A 23,548-nucleotide genomic window follows, 5' to 3' on the forward strand; every position below is an offset into this window, starting at 1 on the left:
AAAAAAAAAAAAAAAAAAGAAAGAAAAAAGAAAGATGGAAACGATTTAAAAAATAAAGAGAAAGACAAAAGAAAGTTTCCCTTCCTTTGATAACTTTAATTGAACCAGTAATAATTCATTGTAGGAAATAAGGAAATGAAACAAATGAAAAATTTTTTTAAAATTTAAATCTACTGTAATCCCATCACCCAGAGATTACGACTAACATGCTGAGATACCTCCTCCAAGTCTGACACCAGCATTTCTCTCAGCTCTCCAGGGGCAGCGCTTGTCCATGCTCCACACCTGGGAGCACTTTCCCCAGCACTCTTCCTTCCTACTGCCCCTCAATTCCCACCCCGTCCACCCGCCAGGACACCTGCTTTCACTGCAGCACCTGCACTGACTGCTCAGAGAGAAGGAGCCTGCACGTCCTGAGCTCTCCTAGATTTGTTCTCCTATCTTGCTGATACTTTAACTCACGGAGGGCAAGACGTAAAGATCTCCTGGTCCAGCACTTTCAAAAATGTTTTCTGAGGAATGTTAATTTTCATTGTAATTTTTTTTTAAGAGACAAGTTCTCACTCTGTCCCCTGGGCTGGAGTGCACTGGTAGATCATAGCGCACTGCAGGCTTGACCTCCTGGGCTCTAGCAATCCTCCCACCTCAGCCTCCTGAGTAGCTGGGACTACAGGTGTGCTTGTGGATATGCAACATGAGCCTTGATCCTCTTCCATCAGCATCACCATCCTCATCTTCACCCCCATTGTCACCACCTTCGTCATCATTGTCATCGTCAAATTATGACCATCGTTCCTGGCTAATTTTTACATAAATTTTTGTAGAGACTGGGTCTTACTTTATTGCGCAGGCTGGTCTCAAATTCCTAGGTTTAAGTGATCCTCCCACCTCAGCCTCTGAAAGTGCTGGGATTATAGGTGTGAACCATGGAGTCTGAACTCATTGTAATTAAAAAAGAAAAAAAAAGAATGCAATGGCCCACTGCTGCGGTAAATACAGTTGAGCAAATGTCTTTATAACAGAGCGAACCAAGCACTCCCCAAGCTTATTTGACTCTTTGCCACTTTCATTCCCTTTAGGAACTGTCAGTTTAGTTTGACCATCTCATTTATTAGGTGATATGGTTTGGCTCTATGTCCCCACCCAAATCTCGTCTCGAATTGTAATCCCCATATGTCAAGGGAAGGACCTGGTGAGAAGTGATTGGATCATGGCGGTGGTTCTCATGATGGGGAGTTCTCACAAGATCTGATGATTTTAAAGTGCCAATTTCCCCTGAACTCTCTCTCTTCCCTGCCACCTTGTGAAGAAGGTGCCTGCTTCCCCTTCTCCTTCTGCCATGATTGTAAGTTTCCTGATGCCTCCCAGCCATGTGGAACTGTGAGTCAATTAAACCTGTCTTGCTCATACATTACCCAGTCTCAGGTAGTATCTTTATAGCAGTTCGAGAACAGGCTAATACATTAGGAAAGGAAACTTCATTTTCTCAGAGAGACTATAGGGCTTGCCTAAGGTCACACTGCTTGAGAGAGACAGAGCTGGATCTTGGGACTTGGGTCTCTTGTTGGCTGGCCTGGTGCCTCCACCAGTACCCTGCAGAGCCTTCAGCCTGTGCCAGCTTTCTGCCTGGAGGTTTCACACGACCCTGTGTGTGTGTGTACACGTGCTTCTCATGTCCAACGTGAGAGGAGGGACCAAGTCCTAATCTTTTATTCTGTCTCCTCCAGTTCTGAAGTTGGCGTTCAGTGAGTAATACTGAGTTTACTTAGAAGGGTCAGGAATGTTGGCTGCAGTGTGTATCTGCTCTTCCTGACACAGCATCTGTGTGTGTCCAGGTACCAGATTTCTAATTTCCCTTGAGATACTGAGCAGGTAACCTGCCTCAGTCTTCATTCCATGTGATTGGGGCTGGACAACCTCATTCTTATGGATCCATGAAATTCTTCTGGATGACCTGAAATTGTATAGTGGTGGCATGTGTGATTTTGAAACAAACTTGAAAAAAACTTGGAACAAGGTTGCACCTTGTTTAAGAGTCTTGCTGCTCTGGATGTGATGAGATGCTACCCGGAGCTTCTATTCGGCACACAGGGAACCATGGGGCACAAACAACAGAGGTCATGTGGTTGTAGGTACTCTACACTTTCAGAAATGTGCTCTTGAATTCAATCTTGCATGAAGCTCTTCTGAGAATGAATGCCACAACAACCGTAAGAACTTTTGGCTGTGTAAAGTGGAGGGCAAGCTTGCCCTCTGCACTGCCTACACATTTCTGGAATCATTTCCTCCAGACCACCCTTCCTAGGACTCCTCTATCAGATGTCCCTTTTCTCCCTGGCCTGGCATACTGTCATGGACTTTATATAGACACTACTGATAGCATAAGTCAGAGAAAAAAGATGGGCTGGCTGTGAACTTGACCCAGTGTGGCCCTTCCATTTCTGATGTGCAGGTTAAACCAGCAGCATCTGACCCATAACCCATAAACTGAGAATTCAGCAGAGTGGTTAGTAAAACTACCTGCTGCTATACTCAAGGCACATGCAATCAGAGCACAGAAATTCAGCCATTGCTGGGAAGACGACTGGCAAAGGTGACCTGAGTATCCTAAGTGGATGTTTGGGTTTTATGATGGTGTTGTTTGGACAATAATGTATAACTTGAAGCATACTGTTTATTTGAGGATTTTACAGACGGTACAATAAATGAACTGGAAAATATGTAAACAGATTTTTCTCTGCTGAAAATAATGGCAAAAGTAAAAATTCATTTAGAATGCACATTCAACATATTTATATTTATCATGCTGCAGGGTTTACCTTGTAAAGTTGCTTGGTGAACTGGAAAGTGCTATGTAAAAATAATGGTAGCATACATTGTTATACCACTCATAGGGAAAAATGGATATGCATGTCTATTTAGATCTGCACACAAAAGCTGCTTTCAGGATTTAAATATATAAAATTGGCATCTAAACAGGTGAACTTGAGGAGCTGCTCTGTCTGTGTTTGAGTTTTTGCAATTCCATTTATAAGCATGGTTATAGGGTTTGATGCTCCTGCTTGGATTAATTCTCTCTCAAAGTATTTCCTATGAAAAGTGTTAAGATTTCTTTGTATTCATTTTGTTTATAAAAATACCATTCACACATACATTTATCTGTTAACAAGGCTGGCCAACTAAAGGTGCTTTCCAAAAAACTCTAAGCAAGTCATGGGCCTGTAGACAGAGGGGCTCTCATTAAGAACCTTCCTGGGAGCCCACCCTCATCTTTCAGCTCAGTCTCAGCCTAAATTGGTTTGGGGAACAGTTGGGTTTCAATTACTCAGAAGCTGATGTCTCACAGTTCAACGCCACGTGCAGCTAGGCGCCTAGCAACGGCTCTCTGATGGGCAATGATGAGATTTTAATTAGCGTTTTGGATCTATCTAGAAATCCATTTCAAGCCCATTTGCTCGAAGGAGCCCAGCCTTGTTGGGAACCTGTTTGAGCCTGTTTCCTTAAAGGAAGGGACAGCAACCACACAACCTCTGCTCTCCCCAGGCCTCTCAGCACCTGAATCCAGGGCTTCCTTCTGGCAGTTTAGTTAGTCCTCTTTTCCGTGCCCAGAACACTGTCCACTCTGCGTGCAGGGATGTGATTCAAGAGCAGCGACTGTGGCCTTTTGCTGTCCTGGGATCCCAGGAACCTCTGCTTCCCAGTAGAAGTGGGATAGCCATCCCCTCAGTCACACAGGCTGCAGAATACTCTGGACTCTTCCCTCTCCCCCTCCCCATACACAGTGAGTCACCAGCCCTGCCACTCTTCTCATGGGCAACTTTCTAGCCCAAACTCCCTCCCCAGCCCCTTCCTTAGTTAAGGCTGCATCACATGTAGACTTCTCTCTGCAATGATTCCAGAAAGGCAGTTATGAGATGTAGTGTTATTCCCCCTAGCTCCCAAGAGGCTGAATCTTGTGAGAAACTTCCTGCATGGAACACATACCACAGGTCTCCAAAGTATTCACCCATCTGCCTTTCAGATCTTAGGCCCATTGCAAGGGAGTGTTAAAAATCCAGATCTCGGGACCACCCCCGGACTCTCCACATCAGGCTGTCTGGGACAGGGCCTGGAGTATGCATGATCACCACGTGCTAGTAAACAGGACACAGTCGGCACTCCCTAACATGGATGCTGAACTCATGAGCATCTGACCCCTGCCCACCTGTTCAGCATCGTGTCATGGTGCTCTCCTCTTCCCTGCTGATGCCCTTCACCCCGGCTCTGCCCTGGATGATGCCCCTTGTGTGTCCTCACAGTCCACTCTGTGTCATGTCTTGGTGCTACTTCCTGCTTATGCTACTTCCTTTGCCAGTAGTTTCTTCCCCTTCCTGTCCACCTGACTGACAATTGCTCACCTTTCCAAACCCAACTTGGGTATCCTCTGCACATGGATGCCCTTTCTGCTGGGTGAAGAGACTTTTTATTCATTTGACAAATATTTAGAGTCCTTCCCATGAGCCAGTTACTCTTTGGGGATCTGGTAGTGAACTCTGCAGACAAACATTTTCATCTGCATGTAATTCATATTCTAGAGAGAAAGATAAGCAAACGGAATTACTGGTTCGTATGAAATTCTATGGGTTTTTGGGAGAGGTTTTTTCTTTTTTTTTTTTGAGAGAGAGAGTCTCACTTTGTCACCAGGCTGGAGTGTAGTGGCACAATCTTGGATCACTGTAACCTCCAACTCCCTGGTTCAAGCGATTCTCCTGCCTCAGCCTCCCAAGCAGCTGGGACCAGAGGCAGGTGCCACCGTGCCCAGTTAATCTTTGCATTTTAGTAGAGACGGGGTTTCACCATGTTAACCAGGACGATCTCGATCTCCTGACCTCGTGATCCGCCTGCCTTGGCCTCCCAAAGTGCTGGCGTGAGCCACCACGCCTGGTCCTCTGCTTAATTTTTTGACAAACCACCATACTGTGTTCCACAGTGGCTATACCATTTTACATTCCCACGAGCAAGGTACAGGGGCTCCAATTTTTCCACGTCCTCACCAACATTTCTCTTTTTGTGATGATAGCCATTCTAACGAGCCTGAAGTGGTTTTGAGGATCATTTCCCTAACGATTAAAGATGTTGAGCATCCATTCATGTGCTTATCGGTTGATTCTAAAATTTTTGACCTTAGCAATTGAAAGAAAGGAGTTGCCATGAAATGAGAAATACTGTGGGAAGAGCGGGTATTGGAGGAAAAATCCAGAATCAAATTTGAGCGGCATGCTCAATACCCAAGTAGAGATATTGGTAAGCAACAGAATCATGAGTCTGACATTCAGGTGGCAGATCCAGCTTGGTCATATAAATCTGGGAGTCATTAGCAAATAGAGAATGCATTAAATCATGGAATTGAGTGAGATCCCAAGGGAATTTTTGCAAAAGAATAGAAACAGGGTAAAGCTCTGGGACACTCCTATTGGGAGTTGAGGAGGATGTAACTAGCCAAGGAGATGAGAAGGAGTGGTCAGCGGTCAGTAGGAGTATGTCCTAAGGAAGCCAAGTGAAGACAGTGTTTCAAGAAAAGGGAGTGATTCATTTGCTCTAATGAGGCTGAAAGGTTGAGCAGACGAAGACTGAGAATTGGCTATTGTTTTAGCAACATGGAGATCATTCCTGATTCTGATGAGCTATTTGGATGGATTAGTTAGTGTAAAAGCCTGATTGGAGATAATTGGAAAGGAATAGAGGAGTTGAGAAATTAGTAACAATGGTTATAGAGTATTTGAGGAGTTTGCTTATAAAGGGGTGTAGAAAATGGAGAATGTGGGATTAAAATAAAGATTTTTGTTCATGATAAAAAATACAGCACATTTATGTGTTGATGGGAGCGATCCACTGATGCTAGTGAAGGAGAAAGGGTGGAGGGATGACTGGGGCAATGTGATCCTTTCCTCCCTGCGCCTCCCTCTGCGCCTCTGCAGACTTCTAACAAAGTACTTGAAATACCCCTAGATGGTAGTCCCTTTTTTCCTGTGGTTTTGCTTTCTGAGATTTTACTTACCCAAGGTGAACCAAGGAAGGCCTGAAAATATTAAATGGAAAATTCCAGAAATAAATAATTCATAAGTTTTAAATTGTTTGTTGTTGTGAGGAGCATGATGAAATCTTGTGCCATTCCCCTCTGTCCCTACTGGGATGTGAATCATCCCCTTGTCCAGAGTATCAGTGCTGTAGACCCTACCTGCCTATCAGTCACTAGTAGCTGTCACGATTATCAGATCAACTGTCCCAGTGCTTGTTTTCAAGTAAGTAACCCTTATTTTTACCTCATAATGGCCCTAAGGCTCAAGAGGAGTGATGCTAACACATTGTTATAATTGTTCTGTTTTATTACAAGTGATTTTTGTTAATCTCTTCTTGTGCCTAATTTATAAATTAAACTTTATCATAGGTATGTAAGTATGTATAGGAAAAAACATAGTGTCTATAGCGGTTGTTCTGTTCAAGCTTTCAGACATCCAGTAGGCTTCTTGGAATGTATCCCTCTCAGATAAGGGATGACTACTGTATATACTAATTAACTTTCTTTTCTATCTCACTTTGTGTACCAGGCAGATTTTCCTGCAATAATGTGTAACAGACAACTCTAAATCTCAGTGGCTACAGCAGTGATTTATTTCCTGCTCAGCCTCACTGCTATTCAGCTGCTTTCAGCTGGGCGTGGCTGAGCCAGTTGCATTCCAGACTCTGGGGTGGGGTCCAGCCCTGTACCTCTCATTCTGGGACCCGTGGCTACCCAGCACAGGCTTTTCTTGTAGCAAGTGATAGATGCGCAAGAAGGCAAGCCAAAGCACATAAACACATCAAAAGCCTCTGTTTGCAACAAGTCCACTCACATTTCCATGGCCACAGCAAGTCACACAGCCAACTTCAACATCAACAGGGAAGACAAATGCCATCCACAGACTATGGCAAAGAAGGCGAAAGGAAGGAGGAGGATTCTTACATGGACAAATAATGTAGTCTGCCACACTCTACTCGCCTGTAAGCCCCTCCACAGGTGGTCTTATTTGTTCTGCTTTTCCAGTGCCTAGCATCATGCCAGGCATGTGGGAAATGTTGCAAAAACATTGAGTAAAAGCATATTATCAGCTTTTTTTTTCTAACAAGGTATGGTTCTACTCTTTTAACTTTGAACCCAGGAGGATTTGGATTTGATTCCCAGCACTCTCACTTTTTAGCTCAATGACTTCTGACAGTAATACCAAGAATAGTAAAAATCATAACCAATGGCATTTCTTAAGTGCTTAAGAAGGGTTAAGTACTTTAAGAGCACCGTGAAGGGTTTTTGGTTCATAATGTCATTTAATCTACAAACAAAACTCTCCCCATGTCATGGATAAGGTAACTGAGACTCAGGCTCAGTAACTTACTGAAGGTCACACAGCTAGAAAAAGGCGGAGTTCTATTATATTACCCCTACGTATGAAGTTAACCCCATCTGTAAAATAAGGCTAAGCATAAAAGCATTCACTTTGTAGAATTGTTATTAGGTTGGTGCAAAAGTAATCACAGCTTTTGCCATTAAAAGTAACAGTGAAAACCACCATTACTTTTGCACCAACCTAAATAGGTTAATTAAAAAAACATGTAAATTATCTGGCCCAGTGAATGTCACACTCTGGGCACTCAACAGACATTACGTCCTTTTTTTCCATTTTCATTTCAATTCTGATTCCTGCTGCCAAACTTGATGAAAGCTTTCTTCAAGATCCGATGCTTAAAAGCCATTAATTGGAGACTTGTTAAACCTGTAACACTCCACCTCTACAGCCCTAACAGGCCCTCTGCTGAAATCTTCTCTGAAGTCAATCCATGAGCAGTGGATTTCTAAAACTCTTAGGAAGTTTTGACTTGCTCAGAATTGCTCTTGGCTGCTGAATTATACATGTTCCTTGATGGATTCTGAAGTCAGCCTCCCCGGTAGGAGGTGGATTGATAAATGAGGCCTGGAGCAGTCTGATGTTCCAATCTAGAAGGTGGCGAGTGAAAGCAAGCAAGCAGATGGCAGAAGAGTTGCCAAGCGACCTGCGAAGCATGAAGCCCAGGAGAAGAATGGAAGAGATTGTGTCTCTAAAACATGGGACCTTTCCTTTTGAGGAGATAGGATGAGTGAGGAGAGAAGAAACAAGCATTTAATAAGTACTTACTATGTATCAGACACCTAAGATATGTAATCCTATTTATCCTCACAAAAAGCAGGCCTGAGTTGTCTCCATTTTACAGGCAAGAAAACTGAGGCTCAAAGAGGTGAAATAACTTGAGCACATTTTAAAAGATAAGCTCTGGGCAGTGTGTGGTAACTCATGCCTGTAATCTCAGCACTTTGGGAAGCCGAAGTGGGTGGCTCACCTGAGGTCAGGAGTTTGAGACTAGCCTGGCCAACATGTGAAACCCCATCTCTACTAAAAATACAAAAAATTAGCTGAGCGTGGTGGCATGCACCTGTAGTCCCAGCTACTCAAGAGACTGAGGTAGAAGAATCACTTGGACCCAGGAGGCAGAGGTTGCAGTGAGCTGAGATAGCACCATGGCACTCCAGCCTGGAAGACAGAGGGAGACAAAATAAAGGGTAAGCTCTGGTATTGAGAAGGCCAAAAATGCAAGGCTGAGCAGGGGATTTGAATATGTCAACAAGAATGTAATTGAAATGACTGACTATGAGAGGCAGGCTGAAAGAGGACAGATGTTAAGATGAAGAGACTGCTAAACTCGGAGAGGGCTGGGTGCAGTGACTCACACTTATAATCCCAGCACTCTTAAGGGCTGAGGCAGTCACGTAACTTGAGCCCAGGAGTCCAAGACCAACCTGGGAAACATAATGAGACCCTGTCTCTAAAAAATAAAATGAAATAATCATCCAGGCATGGTGGTGTGCACCTGTAATCCCAGGTAGTCGGGAGGCTAAGGTGGGAGGATCACTTGAGCCCAGGAGATAAAGTCTGCAGTAAGCCATAATAGCGCCATTGTACTCCAGCCTGGGATACAGAGAGAGACCCTGTCTCTCAACAAACAAACAAACAAACGAATAAACAAAAACCTAGGAGACGACAAAGGCTCAAGCTCAGAGAACAAGTATAGAATGAGGGGAAGGGAGTGGAGAGGATGGAAAAAAGAGGGACCATGGTAAGAGTCAGTGCATGTCCCAGGGAGCAGTCCCAGGAGTGCCCTTGCAAGGTCAGTCGTGAACACTTGCACAGGAAGACACGCTGGATGCTTGCAGTCATTCTCAACGATCTTTGAACTAGTTTTATGACATAAGATGGCAGGCACGTTGTCCTCCTTCCTCTTTCGTCACTTCCTGAGGCTCCTGTATTAATTATGAAGATGAGTTTTTTAAGGCCAGGTATTGGAATTTGATTAGTTGCATTTCTAAGGAAAAAGCAGAGTTCAGGCTTACTGGCAGAAATGGAAAAAGGACTAAAGAAAATTTTGCTTGATAACAATGAAATGAGAAACATGTCGATAATCTCCCACAGAAAAGACTTAATGGCTCTCAAGAGGAGCCAGATAAGTAAATTATAGCTTATACAATGGCACATGAAGCAGCCAAGAATAAAAATAAGAAATCTGTTTTTTTAAACAGACAAGGAACAATTGTATACATGTTTCCAGCATGATGTTTTGATGTATGCATATGTGAAGAAATGGCTAAATCAGGCTATTTAACATATGTATTACCTCACATGCTCATCATTTTTTTTGTGGTGAGAACATTTAAAATCTGCTCTCTTAGCAATTTTCAAATATATAATATATTATTAACTGCAGTCACTGTGCTATACAATAGATCTCTTGAACTTATTCCTTTAACTGAAATTTTGTGTCTTTTGACCAACACTAATTTCTTTTTTTTTCTTTCTTTTTTTTTTTGTTTGTTTTTGGTCTTTTGAGATAGAGTCTCTTTCTGTCACCCAGGCTGGAGTGCAGTTGCATGGTCTTGGCTCACTGCAACCTCCACCACCTGGGTTAAAGTGATTCTCCTGCCTTAGCCTCCCAAGTAGCTGGGATTACAGGTGTGCACCACAATGCCCGGCTAATATTTATATTTTTAATGGAGATGGGGTTTCACTATGTTGGCCAGGCTGGTATTGAACTCCTGACCTCAAGCGATCAACCCACCTTGGCCTCCCAAAGTGCTGGGATTACAGGTGTGAGCCACTGTACCCAGCCCCAACATTAATTTATGTACAGAAATAACATGGTCTCCAAAATATGTTATGAAGTTTAAAAAAATCAAAGTGCAGATGAATGTGTATGTGTATAAAAGATGGTGAAAATATGTGATATGAAGTATGTGACATAACATAACATTCTTGTTTATGTACAGACTATCCCTGAAACAATATGTGAGTAACCTGTGCAGGGAGGAGAGGGGAAGGGGAGGGAAGGGGAGGAGCCATTTGCCAGGCTTCAGCCTAACAGAACAGTTTGGGCAGATCCTTGGTGTCCCCAAGGGATACCACATTTTGTTGGATTTGGGGACTTTGTTTGCCAGACACTGTGACTAAATGTGAACATGCCAAGGTGCCCTTAGACATTGTGAGCCCACCGTGGGGTACCCTCTCTGTTACCTCCAGCCTGAATCTGATTATGTGTTAATTTTGGGTGGGCACTTAGGAAGAGTTTTGACATGATAGGGCAGACTCACATGGGTGTGCATGCTGGAAACAGCTGAAGCCCCCTAAGGCCCCAATTCAGGGGACTCTGGTTCCTACTCCAACAGGTATAATATTGGTTTTTTTTTTTAATTTAATTGAGTGTTTTGTGGCATCAGGGTATACAATATCTTCAACTAAAGTCTCTGTTCTGCAGGTGTAGGTGAACATAGGAACCCCTTACTCCAAGGTCTATTTCATCCTTTATTTTTTGAGATGGAGTCTTGCCCTGTTGCCCAGGCTGGTGTACAATGGTGCAATCTCGGCTCACTGCAACCTCTGCCTCTGTGGTTCAAACAATTCTCCTGCCTCAGCCTCCTGAGTAGCTGGGATTATAGGCACCCGCCACATGCCCAGCTAACTTTTGTATTTTTAGTAGAGATGGGGTTTCACCATGTTCGTTGGCCAGGCTGGTCTCAAACTCCTGACCTCATGATCCACCTGCCTTGGCTTCCCAAAGTGCTGATATTATAGGCATGACTCATTGCGCCCGAACTTCATCCTTAGTAGAATCACCAATAACAAATTTCATAGGACAATTTTTTAAAGCATATTTTTTCTTTACCACAAGAAACCCTCATTAATGTTACAGTTTGCCCTGGAGCACAAGCTTGACTCTATTAAAGAGAAAAATCAGTCTTTTCCTGTCATTTTGGGGTTTAACTGTACAGAAGAGCTAACATAGTGGGCCTCAACCGGCATCTAGGATTTCCAGAGGGTCCCCCCACTGAAACCGAATAGAGTTGCTGACTTTACCTAAGCTATGCGAGTAATGAGGTTTACACTGAACACCTGCTTTCCTTCTGAATGTCCGAAGTTTTGGTACATACCTGATGAAGGTTGCCTACTGCCTCTCCTCCAATAAAAACCTCGTATGCTAAGTCTTTAATGAGCTTCCTTGGTAGACAGTATTTCATATATATTGTCACAGCTCCTTGCTAGGTGAATTAAGTATGTCCTTTGTGACCACTGAAAGAGGACCCTTGGAAGCTTGCCCCTAGATTTCCTCCAGATTTCACCCCATGCACCTTTCCTTTTAGCTGATTTTGCTTCATACCTTTCACTGTCATAAATCATAGCCACGAGCATGGCTATATACTGAGTCCTGTGAGTCTTCTAATGAATGGTTTAACCAGGGGCTAGTCTTGGGGACCCCCAACAGGTACTAATACATGCTGTTACAGATAAATGCCAAGATGTCAGAGGCTCAACATGGTAGTTATTGATGTGAAGATTGATGACAGTGTTCCTGGGAGAGAAGGTGGCCTTCTCCCTGGTCCTTCAGGGCCCGGATGCCTTCCATCTTGAACTCTGCCTTCCCCTAAGACTTCTGACTCCTCTGCATTAAGGCTGCAGATGGAAAAAGAAACTGTGGGAAGGACATGAGCCCTTCTTAACGTTCCCACATTGCCCTCAGGATGACACACATCACCCCATCTACCCAAATTCCATTGGCAATCACCAGTCATAGGACCTCACCTAAAGTCAAGGGGCTAGGAAATGGAGCCTCTGCTCAGTGGCTGCTCTGTAGCAGCTCTTCACTGTGGAAGAAAAGCATGAATCCCTGAGGACCTATAGCAGCTCCATAGCAAATACTTACTATGAACCAATTGTGTACTCAACTTTATGCCAAGTGCTATTAAGCAGCCCAAAAAAGTGATATTGTTCTTGTCCATGTGCAGCTTGACATGGAAAAGGGGATTGGTGACCCCAAGGATGAGGAGGCAAGGCCCACTTTTTCTGGAAAGTCTTCTTTCCTCCCAGACCTCTTCCTCTGTGTTTCCACAGTAACTGGTGATAAATCCTCTTGTAGCACTCATTGCAGTTCATTGAAGCTTTCCATTTTCTTGTCTGACTCTCCAACTGAATGACAATATTTTTAAGGTTGCAAATTCAGTTGTCTTATTGACCAGCATGTAACCCCAGTGCCCAGCACAGAGCCTGCCACATCTGAGATGTGCAGTGAATCCACGAATGAATAAATGACTGAGTGAGAAGGTGAGATGCAATGTGGCACCATGCATGGAACGTGTGCTTCGGCATTACTCAAACCTTCTCATGACTGGGACTTCACAAAAGTTACTGAACTTCTCTGAACCTCAGTTGCTCAGAAAAATACCAAATTGCAGGGTTGCCATGAGGATTCTCTGAGATTATGAATGTATATATAGCATCTGTCCCTGTGATAGGCACATAGTAAATTTGATAAAAATGATATTTGTAGGCCGGGCGTGGTGGCTCACGCCTGTAATCCAGCACTTTGGGGGGCCGAGGCGGGTGGATCACGAGGTCAAGAGATCGAGACCATCCTGGTCAACATGGTGAAACCCCGTCTCTACTAAAAATACAAAAAATTAGCTGGGCATGGTGGCACGTGCCTGTAATCCCAGCTACTCAGGAGGCTGAGGCAGGAGAATTGTCTGAACCCAGGAGGCAGAGGTTGCAGTGAGCCAAGATCGCGCCATTGCACTCCAGCCTAGGTAACAAGAGCGAAACTCCATCTAAAAAAAAAAAAATGATGTTTGTAATTAACCTAAATTATAGCCAATGGGAAACCAATTTCAGCTTCTAGGTATATTCTTTTTTTTTTTTTTTATTGTACTTTAAGTTCTGGGGCACATGTGCAGATCTTGCAGGATTGTTGCATAGATACACACATGCCATGGTGGTTTGCTGTCTCCATCCCCCAATCAGCTACATCAGGCATGTCTCCCAATATTATCCCTCCCCAACCTCCCCACCTCCCACTGTCCCTCCTCTAGCCCCCCAGCCCCCAACAGACCCCAGTATATGACATTCCCCTCCCTGTGCCCTTGTGTTCTCATTCTTCAATACCCGCCTATGAGTGAGAAATTGCAGTGTTTGGTTTTCTGTTCTTGTGGCAATTTGCTGAGAATTATGGTTTCCAGATTCATCTGTGAACTCATCCTTTTTTATGGCTGCATGGTATTCTCTGGTGTATATGTACCAGATTTTCTTTGTTCAGTCTCTCACTGATGGGCATTTGGGTTGGTTCCAGGTCTTTGCCATTGTAAACAGTGCCACAATGAACATAACGTGTGCATGTGTCTTTATAATAGAATGATTTATAATCCTATGGGTATATACACAGTAATGGGATTGCTGGGTAAAATGGAATTTCTATTTCTAGATCCTTAAGGAATTGCCACACTGTCTTCCACAATGGCTGAACTAATTTATACTCCCACCAACAGTGTAAAATGTTCCTATTTCTCCACATCCTCTCCAGCATCTGTTGTCTCCAGATTTTTTAATGATTGCCATATCAGACAGAGACAATGAAAAATAAGATCTTAGGCTGTGTCCTGGATATAAGTTCACTCTTTCTTCAAGAGCTGTAGTCTCCAGGTAAACCATTGTTAAATCTATTATACATGTCACCTCTAGTGGTGCTACCTGGCCTTCAATGATGATTTTGTAATTAACGCACACATGCACAGACACACAGGCACACAGTGATACCAAACACTTCCTCTCATACACTATTCCTGATTGATCTATTTTCTATTTCTTAACTATCTGAGCCTCTAATTTTTTTAGTTTTCTTTAAAGCCACAGAAAGCTTTTTTTTTTTTTCTAAACTCTATGCTAGGGAATCCCAAGTGTGAAAGCTCTTCCCTGGTTGATGGGGGGTCCCCACCTGCTCAGCCTCCCCCTAGCTCCCTGATGTTGCCCTGACTGCCATCAGAGAACTCAAGACTACAAGGAGCGCAGTTTGAAAACCACAGGTGAAGCAGTAATAGGAACTTGGCAATGAAGTTAGAGTCTAGTTCAGTAGACAGCCTCATGGATAAGGAAAAACCAGCAACCCCCAAAGCCTAAAAGTAAATCCTTGTGAAAGGGTGTGGTGGGGAGTCTTCAGGAAAACTTTGCTGATCGTAAATGCCCCAGGGCGCCAATGTCATGTTTGGCATCTGACTTCACAGCGTCTGTACCAGCCCAGCATCTCTTGCATTGTTCTCAGTGAGGACATCTCATGCGGGGCTCACCCTGCCCTGGATTTCTCAGTCTTTGACCTCCTTATCTCCAGCAATCTTTTCATCTACTTGGCCTCAGTCACACACTCCCTTTGACACTTTACCTTGTCATCACCAAAAAACTGCCTCCGCTCCATCTTTCCTACTTGCTGGTCCTTGAAAATACCTTGTCTCTTCTTTCTGTCACACTCACCAAATAAAACTCCAACTCCGATAACCCATCCATCCTTTCTGTCCTTTAAACTCATTCAGATGAACCTGACTGAGGAAAATCTCACAGCAAAGCAGAGAGAACTGTAACTCAACACGACCTCCAATGCCACACTGTAACGTAGACCACTGGCTTCTCCCTTCCTAAAAATGAGTTCACAACTCCTCACTCTTCACACCTCTATGCTTTCTTCCTGTCTTCCAACTCAGCTCACTCTTAGTGACCTTGGCTCATTCCACTGAGAATGTAGAAGCCACCTTCTCATGTCTACAAGACAAGTGCTCCCTCGTTCACCTGTCCAAAGTGCCACACACCTGTTTCCACCTCTTCCTTCCATCCTACCCCTGTGAGGATGTGCTCATATGGCTCTTAAAACCAATCTCCGTGGCACCCTTCTCAGGGATTTTTCCCTTCATTATCGTTATTCCTGGGGCTTCAACCTGTTTGTTTTTGAAACAGGGTCTCACTCTATCACCCAGGCTGGAGTGCAGTGGCAGGATCACAGCTCACTGTAGCCTCGATTCCCCCAGCCCAAGTGATCCTCCCACGTCAGCCTCCCAAGTAGCTGGGACCCCAGGCATGTACCACCATGCCCTTTTTTTTTTTTTTTTTTTTTTTTTGGTAGAGGCAGGATCTCCCTATCCTGCCGAGGCTGGTCTCAAAATCCTAGGCTCAAGTAATCCTCCCGCCTCAACCTCACAAAGAGCTGGGATTACAGGCATGAGCCATGTGCCTGGCTTCAACTTCTAGATTCTCCATGGGGTCATTCCTATCATCCTATGGATATGTTCTGGAATCTCTCATCAAGCAAACAGAAATAAAACTCTCCAGACTCCACCTCCCTCATATGTAGCTCCGGCTGGCTCTTCTGAGTGCCAGACATTTATCTCTGTGTGCCTTGGTGCCGTCTCCACTAGGATGTGCAGAGGTACATCAAACTTAGTATGTCCAAATTAGACTTCTCGATTTTCTTCTCCATACCTGTTCTACCTACAGTTTTTCCCATTTCAGGAAACACCAACCTGTGGCTCAGGCAAACATCCCAGGAGTCATTCTCGATTCCTGGGCTTCTCACTGTTCTCCTGTCTTCCTTCATTCAGTTCTTCACATAGCAAAGAAAGCATTCTTTTTGTTTTCTTTTGCGTTAAATGTGGAAGAAGAGAACTCCTTGTCTATTTCCTGATCCTACAAGAAAAGCATTGTCTTTCACCCTTGAGGATGGTGTTAACCGGAGACTTTTCCTAGATGTGCCTTATGAGGCTGAAAAGAGTCCATTCTGTGCCTTGTTTGTTGAGTGTTTTTATCATGCAAAGATGTTGAATTTTGCCAACTATTTTTTTCTGTGTCTATTGAGACAGTCCTGTGGTTTTTGTCCTTTACTCTGTTGATGTGGGGTATTACATTAGCTGATTTTCACATTATACTGGACTTTTTATATATTGCTCTGTCCAGTTTTTTGTTTTTGTTTTTTTGAGATGGAGTTTCACTCGTTTTTGTCCAGGCCAAACTACAGTGGTGTGATCTCGGTTCACTGCAACCTCTGCCTCCCAGGTTCAAGTGATTCTCCTGCCTCAGCTTCCCTAGCAGCTGGGATTAGAGGTGCATGCCACCATGCTCAGCTAATTTTTGTATTTTTAATAGGCATCGGGTTTCACCATGTTGGCTAGCCTGGTCTCAAACTTCTGACCACAGGTGATCCGCCTGCCACGGCCTCGCAAAGTGCTGGGATTACAGGCATGAGCCACTGCGCCCGGTCTCTGTCCAGTTTTCTAAGTGTTTTGTTCAGGGGTTTGCATTCCAAAGTGTTCCTTCTGAACAAATGAGATGACATCACTTCTCTGCTTTAAAGCTCTTCCGTGGATTCCCGCCGTACTCCAGAGGTCCCCTTCGGAATTTGGCCCAAGCTGCCCTCCCTGGGGCCTTTGTGCAATGTCACCCCTTTGCTCTGTTCCCAGTCCAAATCCTTCCCTATCGCACTTCCCTGCTCTCTCACTGGCTTCTCCCGGAAACAGTTTCTAGTAAGTCCCCTCCATGCAAATCCTCTTCTCAGGCGCCACTTGTGCAGATCAACCACTATGCAGGAGAAGCATCTCTGGTCCCCTCAGAGCTCCCGCACCCCCAGCCTCCTCGCCCTAACTGGGCTCTGATGATTTTCCTGCAGGTGATTTATGCCCTGAACACCCGCCAGGATGAGGCGGAGGCCAGCATGGAGGCGCTACGGGAGGCGCACCAGGAGGAGCTCCAGAATGCCATGGCAGAGACCAAGGCCAGGGTCCTGCAGGAACAGGGCTGCGTGGAGGAGGAGGCCCTTCTCCAACGCATCCAGGCCCTGGAGAGCGCCCTGGAGCTGCAGAAGAGGCTGACACAGGAGGCTCTGGCTGAGTCGGCCTCGTGCAGGCTGGAGACCAAGGAGAGAGAGCTGAGAGTGGAGGCAGAGCACGCCGAGCGGGTCCTCACGCTCTCCAGGGAAATGTTGGAGCTCAAGGCTGACTACGAGAAGAGGCTCCAGCACCTGACGAGCCACGAGGCTCCCCTGAGGGGCCGGCTGCCCCAGGAGAGCCCTGACACGAAGTCAGAACCAGGCCAGGGCCCGGAGATGCAGGAGGTCCTGCTAGAGGTGCAGCGGCTGCGAGTGGAGAACCAGCAGCTGAGCAAGGACTACGCGCGCAAGGCCGAGGAGCTGCAGGCCACCTACGAGCGGGAAAACGAGGCCATCCGGCAGGCCATGCAGCAGTCGGTGAGCCAGGCCCTGTGGCAGTGGCAGGAGAAGGAGTCGGACCTCCGCAAGAACTTCCAGGTCCAGGAGTCCGCCCTGCAGGCTCAGGTCCGGAAGCTGGAAGGAGACCTGGAGCACAGAGGCCGCAAGATCAGTGACCTGAAGAAGTACGCCCAGAAGCTGAAGGAGAGGATTCAGGTAAAGCAGTATCTCTTCATACAACCTCACAGGGATAATCAGTAGGGGTGCATATTGTGAACCTGCTATAGGTCGGGCACTGTGCCAAGCACTTGCCTTCTATGGAGGTGAGCCCTATTACCTCCATTGAATTCAACTACATTCATTCCACAAATATTTATTTATTTATTTATTTATTTATTTGCTTGCTTGCTTTTTTATTTTTGAGATGGAGCCTCACTCCCTCACCCAGGCAGGAGTGCAGTGGCATGATCTCAGTTCACTGCAACCTCCACCTCACAGGTTCAAGCAGTTCTCCTGCCTCAGCCTCCCTAATAGCTGGGAATACAGGCACTCACCACCACATCTAGCTAATTTTTGTATTTTCAGTAGAGGCAGGGTCTCACCATGTTGGCCAGGATAGTCTTGAACTCCTGACGTCAGGTGATCTGCCCGCCTCAGCCTCCCAAAGTGCTGGGATTACAGACTTGAGCCACTGTACCCAGCCCACAGATATTTATTGAACACTGACTATCTGCCACGCCCAGGGCAGGGACACATGGTGAGTTATACTTGGTCCCTAACTTTGGAAAACTTGGAGACTTACAGTCTACAGATGAGAAGCTAAGACTGAAATTGAGAGGCTTAAGGACTGGTCTGCCTTGGCACATGGCTAATAAGTGTTTGAACTCAGGTCAGCCTGATTCTAAAGCCCCGTTAGTTTTATAGCAACCTACCTCTCCTAAAATACCCAGGACTTTGTGTTTATAGAGAGCAGGATCATTGATGATTCAGCTATGTAAGCCCCATAAAAGCACAGAGCCCCATCTCTAAAAGTAGCAGCAGTTAACATTTTGTGTGTGTGTGTGTGTATTTAGTAGAGACAGAGTTTTACCATGTTGGCCAGGATGGTCTCGATCTTCTGACCTTAAGATCCACCTGCCTCAGCCTCCCAAAGTGCTGGGATTACAGGCATGAGCCACTGTACCTGGCCAGCAGTTAACATTTCTAATACTCCCTGAGCACTGTTTTTTTGTTTGTTTTTTACCAGACACTGTATCTCATTTACGCCTCACTACAGAAAGGCCAGAGGATGAGGAAGGATTTGATGAGCCCTGAGCCACTGGATTGCACAGACTCAGGGCTTCTGCTGTGCACATACCCACCTTTCAGGTCTGATGGCTGTTCTGTGTACACAGGATATCTCTATACAGAACTGTAACCAGAGCAATGGGACCCTTCCTTTCTGTTTAGGACCTGGATGTGCAGCTCAAGGAGGCTCGACAGGAGAATTCAGAGTTGAAAAGCACTGCAAAAAAACTTGGGGAGAAGCTGGCTGCTGCCAAAGACAGAATGATGCTGCGGGAGTGTCATGGGACGCAGAAGACAGGTAAGATGCCCTGGGATGATTTCCTTAAAAGACCAGGGTTAGCTGCCAGGTGGGCCTGGTGCTACTGGCAGCCTTGAGCCTGCTAAGGGAGCAGAGAGGAGGGCCAGGGCTTCTTGATCTGACCTGCCTGGTGCATGAGACCAATCCCTGCTGGGTACAGGTGAGCTGACACCTACAGCTGCCTTGCCTGGAGCTAGCCCAGGCTGGACATCTAAAAGGACTACTTGCCCCAGAATTTTTCCCCACCAGACTCACCACAGTGCCTGAAATTCTTAGCACTGACTCATCCCACCCCCTACCACTTAACACAATGCTTTATGCTTTTCACGTCATTTAACACAATTATGCTATTGGGCCTTTTCAATAATTTTGGGTGATAAGTATTGTCAGTCTGGTTGGGCGGACTGATGGTGGCTCATGCCTGTAATCCCAGCACTTTAGGAGGCTTAGGAGGGAGGGCCACTTCGGCCCAGGACTTTGAGATCAGCCTGGGCAACATGAGACCCCATCTCTATGAAAAAATAAAAATTAAAAAATTAAGTACAGGCTAGGCATGGTGGCTCATGCCTGTAATCCCAGCACTTTGGGAGGCCAAGGCAGGTGAATCACCTGAGGTCAGGAGTTTGAGATCAGCCTGGCAAACATGGTGAAACCCTAAAAATACAAAAATACAAAAAAATACAAAAAATATAAAATTAGTTAACATTTTTGTGTGTGTGTGTATTTAGTAGAGACAGAGTTTTACCATGTTGGCCAGGATGGTCTCGCTCTTCTGACCTCTAGATCCACCTGCCTTGGCCTCCCAAAGTGCTGGGATTACAAGCATGAGCCACTACACCTGCCTAAAAATACAAAAAATTTAGCCAGAGCATGGTGGCGTGTGCCTGTAATCCCAGCTACTTGGGAGGCTGAGGTAGGAGACTCGCTTGAGTCCTGGAGGCAGAGGTTGCAGTGAGCTGAGACTGCGCCATTGCACTCTGGCCTGGGCAACAACAATGAAACTCCATCTCAAAAATAATAATAATAATAGTAACACAAAGTATTGTCTCGAAATTTTGGGCTCAAGTGATCCTCCCACCTTGGCCTCCCAAAGTGCTAGGATTACAGGCGTTAGCCACCACACCCAGCCCAAAAAGTATTGCCAATCTTTCACGTTACAGATGAAGAAATGCGACCAAGAAAGGATAAGTGCCTGGCTCAAGTCAGCCAATTGGTTGGTGATACAATCTTGCTTATATCCAAAAATACATGATTCTAAGTGCCTTCCCCTAGGCCCCCTCAACAGAAAGCTCTTGACACTGGGAAATATAACAAAGGCATAAAACATGGGAGCTGCCTTCAGGGAGTTCATAGGACTGTACATTACAGCCCACTGCATGCTTTGGTATCAAAGGCAGCAGATAAATAATGTGCATGAGAAAGAAGTCACCATGGGCCAGAAAGGTGCAGAGAAGGAGGTCCTGGTTCTGGAGAAACCGGGAAGGTGTTGTGGGTTTAGAGCAGAAGTCTCAAAAGTAGGACATGAGAACTTCAGTGAATATGGGAGGAAAACTTAGTAATTCTGCTTATATTAAATATTTGTTATTGTTTCATCCTTTAAATTCCTATTAAAAGAACATGTATTGGCCGGGTGCGGTGGCTCACGCCTGTAATCCCAGCACTTTGGGAGGCCGAGGCGGGTGGATCACGAGGTCAAGAGATCGAGACCATCCTGGTCAACATGGTGAAACCCCGTCTCTACTAAAAATACAAAAAATCAGCTGGGCATGGTGGTGCGTGCCTGTAATCCCAGCTACTCAGGAGGCTGAGGCAGGAGAATTGCGTGAACCCAGGAGGCGGAGGTTGCGGTGAGCCGAGATCACGCCATTGCACTCCAGCCTGGGTAACAAGAGCGAAACTCCGTCTAAAAAAAAAAAAAAAAAAGAACATGTATTTAGAATGCTCAATTTTTTTAACCAATGGAAACTGCAGTCAAAAAGATTTGGAGATTATTTAGGAAGGGAGAACAGGGCAGCTATTTAAGTTCATGAGGCTTCTTGAGATGAGAATTGCTACCTTAACCATGCTTCAGGGCCAGCAGACCACAGGGCAGGAATTACACAGGGGACGCTGGACAAAGTGTTTGAAAAGCAGAACTGGGACCTGACAGCAGAAAGCCTTGAACAAGAGGCCATGGCCAAGAACATTCCAAATAATGTTGAAATGTCTACTTGCAGATGACATGAAGACTGAGCTAGTTTCAGAGAATGAAGTCCTGGGGGAAGAGAATGACTTGGAAACCCACAATCTTCATCCTCAGCAGGATCAAAGCCATCCCAAGGAGTGTCCTTGCATGAAAGGAAGCACAGACACACAGGTAGTGTCTGACCCAGCCCTGGGGATGGAGAAGGCAGAGGGAGCTTTGCTATCTATCATAAGCATCAGGTAGAGGCCGGTCCAAACATAGTGGATCCACTTGGAGTCAGCAGACCCCACAGTTTCAGGAGTAAAATTCCAGCCAACTTACTGCCTACTCCATGCCATTAGAAACCAGGAGACTGAGAATGCAGCAGAATCCTCCCAACGCTGTATCATCGGCTTCTGCGAAACTGGAAACTGGTTTAGGATCTCATTGCATGTTCCCAGTCAAAACAAGCAAAGCATTATTTAAAAGCTACCATAGTATGGGCTGAAATATCCCATCTCATGATAACATATGCACCCTTCCAAAAATCCCTTTTCCAATGGTAGAGACTCTTACTAACATCAAATATATAGTCTTGTAAAATTGATTGCACCTTGTGCTACATGCTGTAAAAACAGTATGTAAATGTTGTAAACATTGCATGAAAGAGAAATGGTGATTCCCTGCTCCTCACCCCTCCCTAGCAGTTTTACAAGGTCCTTTTTCTTTTTATAGACCAAGAAAGAAGCAAGTGTTGAGACAGAATATATGAAGCAACAATATGAAGAAGACCTCCGTAAAATCAAACATCAGACAGAAGAGGAGAAGAAACATCTTAAAGACCAGCTGGTGAAGCGGCTGGAAGACTTGGTAAAGAATCACACCATGGAAATCAAATCAGTTCGCTCGTCCGTGGAGGCTGAAAGAAAGAAACTGCAGAAGGTGAGATCTACTTCCATAGAGACTGGGCTGGTTCCTTTTTCTTTCTCCCACCTCCTTCTTTTCCTTTTTTCTTCCTTCTTCCTCAAACATTCACTGAGCTCCTGCTATGTACAAATGTAAGCTTGCTCTCTGAATATACACAGATGAAAGATACAGACCCTGTCCGAAGGCAGTTCAAGGTCTTTTGGAGGAGATGGGGGACAGCCCTAAGGGCCTGCAGTCATTGACATGGGGTGGAATTGTGTCATGAGTGGTGAATGTAGGAAAATTCAACTCTACTTACTCTGCAAAAACATACAGAGAATACCATGAACCAAAAACTCAGGCCTGGAGGACTTCCTGGATCTAACGCCCCACCCTACCACCACACTGGGAGCGATATAACCTGGGTCCCCACAGAGGGAAATTCCACATGCCTCGGGATCCTAATTTGTAAAATGGGGGACAATAATAGCACCTCACAGATTAGCTGCAAGGATTCAATGAGGGAACCACGTGGAGACACAAGGCATATCCTAGTGCCTAGGACAGGTGGGCAGCAGGTCAATGCCGGTAATTAATCAGCAGCATGCCAAAGGAGGGAAAATTCTGTCTCTTGTGCTGTTCTGCTCTCCCTCCAAACAGGGTGGCTTTCAGCTGGCAAGGCATGCAAAACCTCATCTCTTGTGTTTGCTGGAATAAGTAAACAACATATGTGAAGATTTCGGAAAAGAATAAAGTGTGAAGCAATGTCATTGTGAATGCAGGTGGATTGCTTTGTTTAATTATTACAAGGAGGCCTCTTTATAACCCGAGATTCTGTAGTACCAGCTTTGAGTGTTCACTGAATGACAATCCTATATCACTGGGGCACGCTCTGTTGTGTGGGGCTTAGGAGTAGTAAATACTCAAGAAATACATGTTAAATGAACTCGTGAAAGAGCAAGACTAGTCTCGGATCTAAGTACTGACTCTAACACAAGCTGTGTGACTGGAGACAGGTCATGTAACCTCTCTGAAGCCTAATTTCTGTGTTTTTTTTTTTTTTTTTTGGAGTCTTGCTCTGTGCCCAGGCTGGAATGCACTGGTGCGATCTCAGCTCACTGCAACCTCCACCTCCTGGGTTGTTCAGGAGATTCTCCAGCTCCAGCCTCCCAAGTAGCTGCGACTACAGGCCTGCGCCACCACGTTGGGCTAATTTTTATATTTTTTATAGAGATGGGGTTTCACCGTGTTAGCCAGGCTGGTCTCGAACTCCCGACCTCAGGTGATCTGTC

General features: G+C 45.2%; 1 protein-coding gene across 4 annotated transcripts in view; it reads left to right on the top strand.

Moving 5' to 3' along the window:
* FAM184B (family with sequence similarity 184 member B) overlaps positions 1-23,548 on the top strand; it is a 141,825-nt gene that overhangs the window by 50,071 nt on the left and 68,206 nt on the right. For all 4 annotated transcript variants that reach the window (XM_017540586.2, XM_037742784.1, XM_037742786.1 and 1 more), the window contains exons 2-5: positions 17,065-17,817; positions 19,051-19,186; positions 21,403-21,542; positions 22,086-22,292. In XM_017540586.2, the coding sequence (XP_017396075.1) occupies positions 17,065-17,817; positions 19,051-19,186; positions 21,403-21,542; positions 22,086-22,292 (1,236 nt within the window). The remainder of the gene's footprint in view (positions 1-17,064; positions 17,818-19,050; positions 19,187-21,402; positions 21,543-22,085; positions 22,293-23,548) is intronic.

This window comes from Cebus imitator, unplaced genomic scaffold (genome assembly GCF_001604975.1).
Source record: "Cebus imitator isolate Cc_AM_T3 unplaced genomic scaffold, Cebus_imitator-1.0 Scaffold127, whole genome shotgun sequence".
Lineage (NCBI taxonomy): Eukaryota > Metazoa > Chordata > Mammalia > Primates > Cebidae > Cebus > Cebus imitator.